Genomic DNA, 15,206 nt, shown 5'->3' with positions numbered 1-15,206 from the left:
TTTTATCCAAACTAAAACTTCATCCCAAAATCTTTTAACCTCATCACATTGGAAAAACATTCTGTTGTTTCTGTATCTACATTACAAAACTGGCGTAAATTTGAGTCACCAATATTAAATTTTAACCGTAGAAATTCTTTTGCAGGATAAATGTGATTCATAATTTTAAAGTGCACTTCTTTACATTTAGGATTAACAGGATATGAAAGGATTTTTTTAATAATATCATAAATAATTTTCCTATCATAACGTGACAAAATATAAGCTCTCTTTACAGGTCCTGGAAAGTTTGTAGCGCTAAGAATTCTTGCAAAGCTCTGGAACATTCAGCATTACTTTTCTCAACAACTTTAGCTCTCGTTTCACCAATAATAAACGGCTGATCCAATCAGTGACGAGAGCGCTGCTTCTTCTGTTGACAAATGTAACGTAACACTTTTCAGTCCTTCCACTCGTATGTCACTTTTAGCCGGGTTGCCATGCGCAACGCATCGATTCAAAATTTCATTTTCTAGAATTTTCTGGAGACTTTGATTCACAGTTTGATTCATTATTAAAGATATTATATTGTATTAGTGATTAATTACTTAGTTTAATTATAAACAGGGTAAGGACGTGTTTGTAAGAATGTTAATCTGTTTAAATTATTTCAGAACGTCAAACTTCACTAGTCAAAAACTTTACTTTTCATGAGGTAATAATTCAACAACTGGCAACCCATCTCTCTGCAACATTGATAATAGGCAGAGAGGCGGGGCTTCGCTAGTGTCTTGGTAGATTCTGGAACATCATCCCCACGCTATGGAGAAAGTAAGTAACTTGTATTGAACAGCTTATTTTAAACATTCTGAAAAATAGTTTTCGTGCATTACCTATGAAACCTATTCAAAGAGTGTTTCATATTTGCTCGTTTTATAGGCAGACGCATTGTAGCTCGTTTTAAACCGTATCAATGATAGTAAGAGCTAGTTTGCTAACAACGCGTTAGCATTTGAGTCTGACACGCTGTGCTTTAACCTGCAATCTGTGCGAACGATTCTTCTGCAACAGTTATCTTGAAGATGGTGAGCATTATTTGTACAGATGTTGATGTTTGTGAATTAAGTGTTTATACGACTGCTCGGTCACCTCCCATCAGTTAGCAAGTTAGCATAAGCTCATGTCAGGTCTAGAGACTTCTGTGTGTGTGTGTGAATGGCTGAACATCATTTCATTCAAGCCAGTCTTGCTGTTCAAAACTAAGCTGATGCATTTGTTATCTTTTTTCTTTAGACCATTTTGAGGGATGTAAACGAAAACAATGGTTCCGACGTATTTCCTGTTTTGCATGTTTTAATTACTATAGCTTTTGAGTATCCAAAAAAGAGCCACATACTGATAAATTATGTTATGATATCTGTTTTAACATGAAGTTATGATTGAATTATCTCTAGTTAGAGTTATGAAATAGTTTGATAACAAGCAGGAAATGTTCATGGGCCAATGACATGACCACATTGAAATGGTCTATTCAGTTAATATTATGTGCAACTGCATTAAAAGGTTTATTGTACATTTATAGCTTAGGATAGTACGCAAACGTCCTCTTTATACTGTATGTTTTCACATTTTTCTTTTCAGTGTGATTTTACAGTTATCATGGATCGTTATTAAGTCATTTAACAACATCTATTGAGCTTTGATTTCATAAGCAGTAATGTGTGTTTCTTAAAAGTGCATGTGTTTGAATGCAAGCTGTGACTCTATGGGACATCAGCTGTCAGTGACGATTATTTCTGGTCTCCACAGCAGATGCTGCTTTCTATTCCAGCAGTTCACTATTTTCAAGAAATCCTGTTTAACACCAGTTGTCAGTCAAACAAAGCTTAATCACCTAAAAGGAAAAACAAATAAATGATCTAGTAGTTAAAGAGCACTTATTACGGCCCTTTTTACAAGATTTTAAAAAATGAAGTCTCTAGAGCAGAGGTGCCCAAACTTTTTCGTATGAAGGGCCAAAAACCAAATATCATTAAGAGCTGTGGGCCGAAGGTATGCATGGGACGATTACCATTTTCAAGGTATACCATGTTTGTAAAAGCTAAGGTTTTAAAACCGTCAACATGTTCTTCAATACCGTTCATAAGTTATGTGTAAGATTTTTTTACTTAATTATTTTTTGTTTTTTTTTAGGACGACACATTCTAAGAAAAAAGGTATGCGAGCTGTCACTGGTGTAGTACCTTTTTTAATTAGTACCTAAAAGGTTCATATTAATACTTCAAGGGTACATATTAGTACCTTAAAAGTACAAAAGTGTTCCTCTTAAAATATTTAGGTACTTTTATTTATATATATATATATATATATATATATATATATATATATATATATATATATATATAAATAAATATATAAATAAATAAATAAATAAACTTTTGAGGTACCAAAGGTACCACCCCAGTGACAGCTCGTGTAGCTATATGTCTGAGTGCAGTATCTCCAGCCGAAATTTTAAATTGTAAAAAAAAATCTGTTTTTGAAACAAATGAAGACAGCAGAAGTCAATGATTTGTTAAGCCTGACACGTTTACTGTTCCAAAATATTTTAAAAGATTCTCAAAATAGAATATATAGTGTTCAAAAGAGAAAAAAGTTTTTCCTTTTTTTATCCAGACATTTAAAAAGAATATATTTTAGAGCAGTAATCAAAATATCGTGAAAAGGTGATATTTTTATCCAAGGTTATTATACTGCCAGAATCTTATATCGGCCCATGCCTAGCTGAAGGTAAATAATATACCAAACTATATTACATTAAAGTGCTGCACAGATAGTTGTCCTTCTGTAGGGTTCTCCTCTCTCCACAAAAAAAAAATGCTGGAGCTCAGACTGAGTGACCATCCGGTTATCGATCACCTCTTCTTCTCCTCTGATCACTTAGCTTAAATGGCCGGCCAGCTCTAGTCCTGGTGGTTCTAAACATCTTCCACTTACAGATGATATAGCCCGCTGTGCTCATTGGAACTTGCAGAGCAGCAGAAATTTTTCTGTAACCTTCCCCAGCCTTGTGCCTCGGCAATCCTGTCTCGGACAGACAATACCTTTGTCTTCATGCTTGGTTTGTGCTTTGACATGCACTGTCAACACTGGGACCTTGTATAGACGGGTGTATGCCTTTTCAAATCATGTCCAATAAACTGAATTGACCACTGCCTAAACATCAAGAATGATCAGTGGATTTTAGAGCTTGACAGTAAAGGCTGTGAATACTTGTGTACATGTGATTTTTTTTTTTCAGGTTTTTTTATTTTTAATAATTTTGCAACATTTTCCAAAAGCTTTTTTTTCACATTGTTGTTATAGGCTATTTTGTGTAGAATTATAAGAAAATAAATGAATTTAGTCCATTTTCGAATAAGACTATAACATAAATAATGTGGAAAAAGTGAAGCGCTATGAATACTTTCCGGATGCACTGTTTGTGTTTTAAGTCCACAAGTTGATTATTGGCCTAGTCTCAGCAACTTCCAGTTTTCTCTTGACAAAAATGAAATGTGTGTGTTTTTGAATCTCTCTTTCTCCATAGGTATCGCAACTGAAGGATCAAGGAAACAAGGCGCTGAGCGCAGGAAACCTTGAAGAGGCGATTCGGTGCTACACAGAGGCTCTGACCTTAGACCCCTCCAATCATGTCCTCTTCAGTAACCGATCTGCAGCTTATGCCAAGAAGGGTGATTACGACAATGCCCTGAAAGATGCCTGCCAAACTATAAAGATCAAGCCAGACTGGGGCAAGGTGGGGTTTGTAATTGCTGCTATTGTCTCTCTTTTCCTGATATCTCCTCTGTTACAGTCAGCTGATTTCCAAAATGTGGTCAAATTGACACTTGGCAAAGACTTATGCCCTTCCATTGTCAATTTCTTTTTTTTAAATGGAGCTTACTAGCTATTATTAAAAAAAGAAAAAAAAATTGTAAACAAGAAAATGTAAGGACAAGGACTATGGGAAAATTAATATTTTCTGGAAAATATGTGTTGAATCCAGACAGGAAAATCAAATAAATTTGAAGGACATAATCGGAATGAAAGAAGGGGTTCCAAATGAAGATTAAAGTTCTAGCCTACAGATTAGAGTTAATACAACGTATCACATCAGATGGTGAATGATAGCAGATATCAACTATGCCTGACACATTTAGAAATTTCTGGATTTATAGCATCTGTTTATGTGACACTTTAACTGGGGTTGATTTGTATTTTGGGATAACAGCAGTAAGACTTCTGTGTGTATTCAAAATAACAAAACATTATTGTGATTCATAAAGTAAACAAACAACAACCAAAAAAAGCATGAGTTCTTGAATTTTGTTTATTCACTCTCCGGGTCTGCATTAAAAGTCTTATAGGAGCCCCTTCTTACTCTTTTTAATGTTCAAGTCCCCCAGTGCTAATCTGCTATTTCCTTATATATATATATATATTGCAAGAATAGACAAAACAGCTATCTTTGTTTCCTGAGCCATAATCTTCATTATTCCTTTAAGGGTTACTCAAGAAAAGCTGCTGCTTTAGAGTTTCTTGGGCGACTAGAAGATGCCAAAGCAACCTATCAGGAGGGGTTACGTCAGGAGCCGTCCAATCAGCAGCTCAAGGAGGGACTTCAAAACATGGAAGCACGGTTAGCAGGTAAAAAAAGTCATTGTTTTGACTACAGTTTTTGATGTTGCGTTCAGTCTTAAATTTATAATTATATAGTTATATCAGTATGTTTAACACCCTACAAATGTTTTTGTTTTTTTAAATTTAAATCTTCACTGTCAGTGTATAGTGTGCTTCACAGACTGTTTTTCTCCAACTCACCTACTACCCACCTGCACAAATGTTGTTGTTTTTTATAGCTCTCTGCACTCCTTTCTTTGTTTATTTATTTTTTGTGTAGAGGAGAGTGATAATAAACAAAGCGTTTAATCAGAGATTCACTGTGATGATTATTGCCATGTTGTTTATAGAAAAGAAGATGATGAACCCATTTTCCATTCCCAACCTGTATGAGAAGCTGGAAGGCGACTCTCGGACCCGAGCGCTGCTGTCTGACCCCAGCTACAGGGAGCTGCTGGAGCAGCTCAGGAACAAACCCTCAGAGCTCGGCACGTAGGTGTTCTGTGTGCTGTTCTGGTGCTTGCTTTCTATTTTCATCCTTTTATATTGGACTACAGCCAATCTGTAAAAATATATATGCAATTTTATTTTGACATTTATATAGTTATACAAAAGTGCTCAGCATAAATGAGAATAACCATTTGGTAAAACTGTTTTGTTTAAATGCACCAAAAATATTGCTTCTATTGACATCAACACATGTTCACATATCTAAAACTATTGTTATTATTCTTTATTTATATATTAAAAATGTAAATAAAAAAATGTATTACTAAAATGTGACTCCCAGTGTGCACAGATTTACCAGGTTAGTCAGAGTAATGTTGTCTTTAATTGTTTTTTTATATAATGTTTTATTTATTTTGTGCTCATGCATTTTAACATTCCAGTTAAATGAGAAAAGGTCTTAAATAGCTTAATTTAGTCTATTTAAAATCGAAGGTCAAGTAGAGTGCAGTCCATTATGGGATGTATTATCCCACAGAGTGTTCCCTTTAACCGCACATATTGGAAATATTATGCTATTCTGTTACTTGAGAATGCAGAAAACAATTTCTCCTATAAATGTGAGCAGCATTCCTTCTGTATCGTAAGACCCTTTGTTTTAATGTGTAGTCATCACAATTGTTGTTTTATTTTGAATGATTATAGGAAGCTGCAGGATCCTCGTGTGATGACCACTCTCTCTGTGCTGCTGGGACTGGATCTTTCTGGCATGGATGAAGAAGAGGAACCGACCCCACCACCTCCCCCTAAACCCAAAGAGACCGCTCCTCCTCCTCCCAAAGAGGAAGACCTGCCGGAGAACAAGAGAATGGTACTGCTGCCAAAGCACATATCATTTAGTTTAGTTTTTTTGTTGCTTGGTCCAGCTCTCTTTTAAGGGGTTTTCCATAGTGTACAATATGTAATTTTATTTTTTTTTTTTGATTTTTATTTTTTTTTTTTTTGCCATCTAATAGTAAAATGTAATATGATAGGGGTGTCACATTCTCAATATAATATTGAACTGTTTGATGGGACTGAATTTTCCCATTTTGGGTTAAAGTACAAACAGAAACAACAAGCCAAAGTGACAGGTAAGATAACAACACAAGTTTAATTTAGTATTAAAATAAATCTGTATTTTCTGATAAAGTGCAAACACAACATTTAACAGAATTAAATATCAGTGCATGTGTAAAGGTTTTAGTTTGAACATACTATTTTATTTATTTATTTTTTTTAAACAGTCTTAGCTAGGAAGTCTATCTAAGACTCAATCGCAATTCTACCCCTTAGCCCTACCTCTTACCCCTACCTCTCTTTTTGCATGTTCTCGTGAAGGGGTAGGAGTGTCCCAATTCTCTTTAGCTTGAAGCATGAGAGCATGAGATCGCGATGACAGATGATGACGTGTGCAGGTGCTCTATTAATGTCTCAATTCTTAGAAGTACATTTTGAAGCCCTTCCCCTTCACCCTCGGTTTTAAGGGCCAAGGGGAAGGGGTAGGGGTACAAAAAAGAATTGGGATTGGGCCTTAGTAAACACAAGTACATTTTATTGAACATAATTTATTTTCATCACCAATTATCATATTAGAACAGTTTCTCAAGCAGTTTGTGATGCATTTTGAAAACTGGAGATGAGCCCTTGGTCTAATGTGCCACCTGGCTTGAGAAACCCATTCTCAAAGACTTATTATTTGGGTAGCAAACATTCTGAATGCCTTCGGCAGAATTCAAATGAGCCATTTTAATCTAGACTAATCTAGATTAATTCCGAGATTAATCTAGATTAAAAAAAAAAAAATATATATATATATATATTTATATATATATATATATATATATATATATATATATATATATATATATATATATATATATATATATATGCCCACCTATAATAACAACACAAGTTTAATTCAGTATTACAATAAGTCAGTATTTTCTGATCAAGTGCAAACATAACATTTAACCGAATTAAATATCAGTGCATGTTTAAAAGTTTGAACACTTTTTTTATTTTTTTATTTTATTTTTTAAAACAATCTTAGTCTATCTTAAGTCCATCTAAAAAGTCTTAAAAGCTTAATTTTATCGTTTAAGTGTAAAACTAGTTAAAAAGTGATGCAATAAAGCGTACAGTAAAAAAACAAAAAAAATCTCAAATTTTACCTCATTTTAATAGGGAAAAACACCAACACTTAAGAATGCATGATTATATGCTGTCATGGCTTTGCAATCAAAAAATGTCTTTAGAATGGAAATCAATGGGCCAAAAACAGCCACCAACTTAACGAAAGGATAGTCAGTTTGCCCAGAGTGTATTGAGTTTTTGAAAACTTCCCAAGCATTTTCCCAAAATATGCCAAAATAAAAGATTTGTCACCAAAAAATCATTTCATTTGCTGAAAAACAGAGGAAGTTGTGACCAAATTAAGTCTCAAAATCACCCCAGAGAGGATGAAAACATCCCCAGCAGTACATAAGGGTGAAAGAAAAAGCTACATAAATCCCAGCCATTTTGATGTAGAGCTGAACTACAGTGGGAAAAGTGAGTCTTGCCAAGCCAAATCATGCCATGCAGCGGAAACACTGCAATTGATTGTGACCTGACAGAAACGGTCTGATTAAAGCATGTCTGTTTCTCCAGGCCTTGAAGGAGAAGGAGCTGGGAAACGCAGCATACAAGAAGAAAGATTTTGCTACTGCACTGAAGCATTATGAAGAAGCTATAAAGCATGATCCCACCAACATGACCTATCTGTCAAACCAAGCAGGTAAGATTTATTCATGCATTAGAGCTGTATCGTGAGTGCTGATGGATGCACTAATGCTCCTAGGCTGGAGGTTCAAGTCTAGCCGTATGATTGGTTTTGGTCATATTCTTCTAATAAATCTTAACTCAAATCTAAAATAAAAAAGGCCTAACAAATAATGGTTTATGCTGTAGCTTAGAGTAGCTCTCAGAGTTTACATTAGAAGTCAGTTGTTAATCTAAAATAGTACAAACTTTGGTCACACTTGCATAAAGTAGAATAAGTGCTATTAACAAACAATTAAATAAGACTATAAGCTCAAACTATTAGTTAGCTGATTATTAACAGTTTATTTAGTTAATGGTTGAGATGGATCTTCCACATATTGATTTATGTGTGGTTCATGTTTAATTTAAAGTCTAATATAGGAGGAAAACACCTGAACTGCTCTCACAAATCCACCCAAATTATAAGTGGATAATTATTTATATGTTTAAAAGCCATATCAGCAGCATTGGCTATGTTCGTGGCAACACTTGTACTAAGTAATCAATGTATAATTTGCAATCATAACTGTTTCTTGAAGTCTGCTTGAACTGGAAGTTGCTGAGACTTATTTCAGTATGTTGAGGCACTTCCAAATAAGACTGAATATGGCATTGGGGGTGGGGCTTTTTTTTCATTCACATTCATCATTCGCTCATAGCGAACTAATGGTAAAGGTTTTTTTTTTTTGTATTAATATGCAGTTGCTATGGAAATGCAGGTTAAAGTCAACAGAAGAACTCTCACTCCAATCACGGAAGCGAATGAGCAGAATTTCATTGAAGATTAACACAGCAACTACATTTTTATTTCAATAGATTAACTAGCAAGGATTAATTATTCACTTTAAGAATAACAAAGTTAGCTAACAAATTAATTTCAAGTGGATTTTAATAATCATGCAATGTACAAAAAACATACAAACAACTAGTGGTGGAATGGATCACAAATCTCACGGTTCGAATCACACTACGGTTTTTGAGTCACGGAACGGACAATTTTTCGGATCAGAAAAAACGGAAGAAGACATGTCATTTGCTTTTCATTTATACAATAAAATACTGCAAAAACCATTGATTTTAACAACCAGAACCTATAACCTGTAATTTTAATAAAAATAAAAATCAAGAAAGAACCAGCTGAAAAAGAAAATATTCAAAACAGAAAATGATCTGTTGCTGATAATGCTATATATATATATATATATATATATATATATATATATATATATATATATATATATATATATATATATATATATATATATATATATATATATATATATATATATATATATATAATCTAACATCTTGTTCAACATTTCACATATTTTCAATTAATGATTCAGCAATTCTCATATAAAAGCTCATGTTTAATTATAGGTGGATCATTTTTGAAAACCTATTCAGTGATATAAGTTTGGTTGTTTGTCGCCACCTATTGGTTACACAATGTAAGTGCTTTCACCAGCGTCAAGTCCATTAAATGGGGATTAAAACTTTTCCCATAAACATGTCTTTATATCTAAACTATAAACTGTTTTCACAGTTTTCTGTATTATTTAATTGTTTACAACTAACTAAAAAAAAGTGTAAAAACTGAATCTCGATCAAACGCAGATTTAACTGCAACGCTTATTAGAAGGATTAATAAACATATGCAGATCATTATCACTTATTGTTCATATTACGTGGGTTTGAATTGAGATCCTACTCTTTTAATGTTTAATTGTGCAGCTTTACACTGAATTTGTTAATACACCAATACAGTGACAGAAAACGCCTTTAATTAATAGCCTAAGAAAGCATTGAGGTCCCACCACAACTTTTTTTTGTCATTGTTATATTTTACGGGCAAGTCAAAATGCTTTCATACGCTTGATTTGAATGATGCGGGAGGTGATTTCTCTGCAACTGTTTAAACGTTGGATTAACCTTTAAGGTAAAGTTATTAATCTGTGGGTCACGTGCGTTCCGAACTGTGGGGTCATCCGTTACACCCCTACAAACAACACTGATAAAGAAATCATCTGACATCCTTCAATTTGATCAATGGTAAATATTCTAAGATTCCCTGTAAGTAGATACTTGTTGCTAATTGTTTCTGTTTTTTTTTTTTTTGTCTATCAGCTGTGTATTTTGAAAAGGGAGATTTCGATAAGTGCAGAGAGCTTTGTGAGAAGGCCATTGATGTGGGCAGAGAGAACCGAGAAGATTACAGACAGATTGCCAAGTAAGTTTGTTTTCTGTACTAGATGGTTATGGTCTATTGGCAAAGTTTTTTTTCTATTTTAAAATGTTAACTTGTTGTTGTTGTTATTATTTCGGACTCTTGGGTCCATATCCAAAAACATAACTACATACAATCATAAATAATACATATTACAACACCATTTAAAAAAAAACATACAAACATTTATTACAGTGCTTCCATTACTAGGAGCGGTACTTGGCATCACTTAAAACGGTTATAAATAAATAAATAAATAAATAAATAAATATATATATATATATATATATATTTAAATATATATATATATATATATATATATATATATATATATATTTATATATATATATATTTATATATATTTATATATATATATATTTATATATATTTATATATATATATATATTTATATATATTTATATATATATATATATATATATATATATATATATATATATATATATATATTTATATATTTATATATATATATATATATATATATATATATATATATATATTTATATATATATATATATATTTATATATATATATTTATATATATATATATATCTCTATTTTTTTTTTTTTTTTTTTTTTTTTTAGATAATCAGCAGACACGTACAACAACATAATGAGTCAAATGCTATTATGTAAAATAATCTGACCACCTTGGAAACCTAAGCAAAATTCACTGCGCATCATTGAATGCCACCTGGAGCTGCCCCCAGAGTATTTACACCACAAATGTGCAGTATATAATCAACTACAATGAGCTGTAAAAAGAGCTAGTTTAATATCATCTGTGTATACATTTACAAGCAAAAATATTTGTGTGACCATACAATTTTCAACACTAGCGCTGCACATTTGACTCTAACTGCATTTGGTTTTGCTCTACAGCATCTTTATTCTTATGTCTCTCTCTGTCTTTCTGCAGGGCATATGCCAGGATCGGCAACTCATACTTTAAGCAGGAGAAATACAAAGAGGCCGTCCAGTTCTTTAATAAGAGTCTGACAGAGCATCGCACACCTGATGTCCTCAAGAAGTGCCAAGAGGTCATTCTCATTTTTGCAAAAACACCACTTATTTGTTTTCCTTTTGGATCAGTCTTATCTTACTTTAACATGGCAACGATTAAACAAGAGATTTGATTTTGTTTAAATGATTATTAGCATTGTATTACTTTGAGTTGGGGTAATACTGTAGCAATACAGCAAACATGTACTCATTTACAAGGGTGTCACTTTTTTTTAAAAAGTTGGGAAACACAAAATTAGGGGAAATCTTTCAGTTTCAATTTTATTTTCTGCAGTTCTATATATTTTAGGGTCTGCGGTGATACAAAATGCAGGGCAAAATTTGCTGATCAAACAAATTTAATTTCAAACTAACCTAAAGATGTCAATAGCTATTATTAACGGTGTGATGAATCACTATTTTGGAATATCAATTGCAGATGAAAATCATCTAAATTAATATGTAGGAATATATTCTGAAAATGTTGATCATTATTTTATTAATTGTAACAAAACAAAAAAACATGTTGTAGTTCCTGATGCTAATTTTCTGTGCAGAGCAAATTCCTAAACATTAGACTAACAAAAAAGGATTTTGTTAGTGCCCTCCTTCAGTTGAAGTTACACCCCTTCTTATTTATAGTAGTACTGAGAGCAAAAGAAGAGTCCAAGGAAGAGACTTAAACTCAAAATTAATATATCTCTATGTTCTCAAACTCTTATTAATGGGTACGAGATTAACTTTTGTTTTAGTATGTATGTGTGAACTGAATGTATGTGTGAAAAACAGTATACATTTACATTTTGTTTTCCTTTTTTCCCCTAAGCTCTGTTCACTCTTGAAGTTGTATCTTGGGTTTTTATCATAACTTATTTTTTACTTTCAGGCGGAAAAGATTTTGAAGGAACAAGAGAAGGTGGCCTATATCAATCCAGATCTGGCTCTGGAAGAAAAAAACAAGGGCAACGACGCCTTCCAGAAGGGTGTGTATATCAATCAAATCAAACCTACTCATGAATATTATCTCCCACAGGATGTTCCAGTTTAATATGATTTTATTTGAAATGGCTACATTGTGACAAACCTGTCGTGTTGGTGTCTCTTGTATAGGTGATTATCCCTTGGCCATGAAACATTACTCAGAGGCCATCAAGAGAAATCCATACGATGCAAAACTCTTCAGCAACAGAGCCGCCTGCTACACCAAACTGCTGGAGTTCCAGCTGGCCCTCAAGGTACAATCACACACATACAGTTGAAGTCAGAATCATTAGCCCTCCTGTGAAATGTTAATTCTTTTAAAAATATATCCTAAATGCTGTTTAATGTTGAGATGTTTTTTTTAATATATAATTTTTAAACCTAATAGTTTTAATTGGATCTGATACATTTTACCTAATACGTTTTACTAGCTCTTTTGTACGATACTAGTTTTCAGTTTAAAATGCAATTTAAAGACATAACAAGGTTAACTTTTAGTTATTTGTTATTTTAGTTATTTTGATTTATTCTGTAGCCTATTGAAAATATATATTTCTAAAGAGGGCTAATAATTTTAACCTGTAAAAATAGTGAGATGTTTTCCAGTAGATAAAAAAAATACTGTTGAAAATGTCTTGTGATTTATTAACCATCAATGTTTGGTCATTTTTCAGGACTGTGAGGAATGCATCAACCTAGACTCTACCTTCAGTAAGTGATTTAAATATAAATATAATACTTCAAGTAAAAATTTATATCATTATTATTTATTTATTTAATTTTTTTTACTGTTTGCATATAAAATGGGTTACACACTATATATAACAATCATGTAAGCACAGCAAACATTTTACAGCCCAATTTCCATCCTGTTACCACATCCCAAAACAATTACAAATACAAAACATTTGCATGTATAAAAATTACAACATTTGAAAGACAGAAAGAGAAAAAAGTCAAAGAAAGTGTAAGGGGATGAAAGTGATAGAGGATGAAAGGGAAAGCAAAAGAGGATGAAAGAGAATAAAAAATGAAAAGTAAAGTGATAGGGGATGAAAGGTAAAGCGAAAGAGGATGAAAGATTGAAAGTGATTGAGGATGAAAGAGAAAGAGGATGAAAGATCGAAAGTGATTGAGGATGAAAGAGAAAGAGGATGAAAGATCGAAAGTTATAGAGAATGAAAGGGAAAGCAAAAGAGGATGAAAGATCGAAAGTTATAGAGAATGAAAGGGAAAGCAAAAGAGGATGAAAGAGCGATAGTGATGGAGAATAAAAGGGAAAGCGAAAGAGGATGACAGATCGAAAGCGATTGAGGATGATAGGGAAAGCAAAAGAGGATGAAAGATCGATAGTGATAGAGGATGAAAGGGAAAGCGAAAGAGGATGAAAGATCGAAAGTGATTGAGGATGAAAGGTAAAGAGGATAAAAGATCGGAAGTGATAGAGAATGAAAGGGAAAGAGGATGAAAGGGAAAGCGAAAGAGGATGAAAGATCGATAGTGATAGAGAATGAAAGAGAAAGAGGATGAAAGATCGAAAGTGATTGAGGATGAAAGGGAAAGCGAAAGAGGATGAAAGATCGATAGTGATAGAGAATGAAAGGGAAAGCGAAAGAGGATGAAAGATTGAAAGTGATAGAGAATGAAAGGTAAAGAGGATAAAAGATCGGAAGTGATAGAGAATGAAAGGGAAAGGGAAAGAGGATGAAAGGGAAAGCGAAAGAGGATGAAAGATCGAAAGTGATTGAGGATGAAAGGGAAAGCGAAAGAGGATGAAAGATCGATAGTGATAGAGAATGAAAGAGAAAGAGGATGAAAGATCGAAAGTGATAGAGGATGAAAGGGAAAGCAAAAGAGGATGAAAGAGCGATAGTGATAGAGAATAAAAGGGAAAGCGAAAGAGGATGAAAGATCGGAAGTGATTGAGGATGAAAGGGAAAGCGAAAGAGGATGAAAGATCGAAAGTGATTGAGGATGAGAGGGAAAGCAAAATATGATGGAGAACGCGAGAGGATGAAAGAGCAATAGAGCATGAAAAAGCGAAGAAGAGGAAAGGGAAAGAGGAAGATGAAATGGAAAGCAAAAAAGTATGAAAGCGAAAAATGTTGAAAGAGCAATAGATAATGAAAGCGAAAGAGAGTGATAGAAAGTGAGCGTATGAAAGCGATAGATGGTGATAGTGAAAGCGAAAAAAGGAAAGAGGAGGATGAAAAGCAAAAGATGATGAAAGAAAGCGATGGAGGATGAAAGGGAAAAAAATAGATGAAAGAGCGATAGAGAGTGAAAAAGTGAAGATAATGAAAGGGAAGGAGGATGAAACAGAGCGAAAGCGGATGAAATGGAAAGCAAAAGAGAACAAAAGTGAAAGTGATAATGAAAGACAGAAAGAGGATAAAAGTGAAAGAGAAAGAAAAAGAATGACTAAATGAAAGACAAAAAAGATAAAAGCAAAAGGAGAAAGAATAAAGAAAGGATGAAAGAGAATGAAAGACAGGAAGAGAGGTTGAAAGCGAAAAATACAAAACAAGGGAAAGTGAAAGAATGAAAGTGAATGAATGAAAGAGTATAAAGAGGAAGAATGAATGAAAAAGACAAGTAGAGGATGAAAGAGAATAAAAGCGGAGGATGAAAGAAAGCGGACTAAAGAGACCGAAAGAGAACTAAAGCGAAAGTGATGATGAGAGGATAAAAGTGAAAGAGAAAATGAATGAATGAAAGACAAAAGTGAAAGCGAGAGAATGAAAGACAAAAGATAAGATGAAAGAAAAAGATAAAACAAGGGAAAGTGAACGAAAGAAATTGTAAGCAAGAGAACGAACGAATGAAAGAATAAAGGGAAAGAGGAAGAATGAACAAAAGACAAGTAGAGGATGAAATGAAAGGGAATGAAAGCAAAAGATAGACAAAGAAAGTAAAAGCAAAAAATGAACGAAAGGGAGCGGATAAGAGCAAAAGAAAATGAAAGAGTGAGAATGAAAAAGGGAGAAAAACAGTGAAGTACAATTCATTTTCCAAGTGTGTAAAGGAGATTGTGACATCATTACCC

The 15,206-nt window shown here is 33.2% G+C and overlaps 1 protein-coding gene across 2 annotated transcripts in view; it reads left to right on the top strand.

The window, feature by feature from the left end:
• Positions 1-764: 764 nt before the first annotated feature.
• Positions 765-15,206, top strand: part of stip1 (stress-induced phosphoprotein 1) — a 16,881-nt gene continuing 2,439 nt past the window's right edge. Inside the window, exons 1-11 of one of the 2 annotated variants that reach the window (NM_001007766.2) lie at positions 765-810; positions 3,569-3,778; positions 4,527-4,668; positions 4,992-5,133; positions 5,794-5,959; positions 7,780-7,906; positions 10,060-10,162; positions 11,097-11,217; positions 12,066-12,162; positions 12,290-12,414; positions 12,835-12,871. In NM_001007766.2, coding sequence (NP_001007767.1) covers positions 802-810; positions 3,569-3,778; positions 4,527-4,668; positions 4,992-5,133; positions 5,794-5,959; positions 7,780-7,906; positions 10,060-10,162; positions 11,097-11,217; positions 12,066-12,162; positions 12,290-12,414; positions 12,835-12,871 — 1,279 coding nt within the window. In that variant the 5' untranslated portion in view covers positions 765-801. Of the gene's footprint in view, positions 1,065-3,568; positions 3,779-4,526; positions 4,669-4,991; positions 5,134-5,793; positions 5,960-7,779; positions 7,907-10,059; positions 10,163-11,096; positions 11,218-12,065; positions 12,163-12,289; positions 12,415-12,834; positions 12,872-15,206 lie in introns of both variants that reach the window. The other variant, XM_073950308.1, reaches the window with a different exon arrangement.

Source organism: Danio rerio, chromosome 5 (genome assembly GCF_049306965.1).
Source record: "Danio rerio strain Tuebingen ecotype United States chromosome 5, GRCz12tu, whole genome shotgun sequence".
NCBI lineage: Eukaryota > Metazoa > Chordata > Actinopteri > Cypriniformes > Danionidae > Danio > Danio rerio.
The sequence above is the reverse complement of the archived record's forward strand: the minus strand, read 5'-3'. Positions and strand labels throughout refer to the sequence as shown.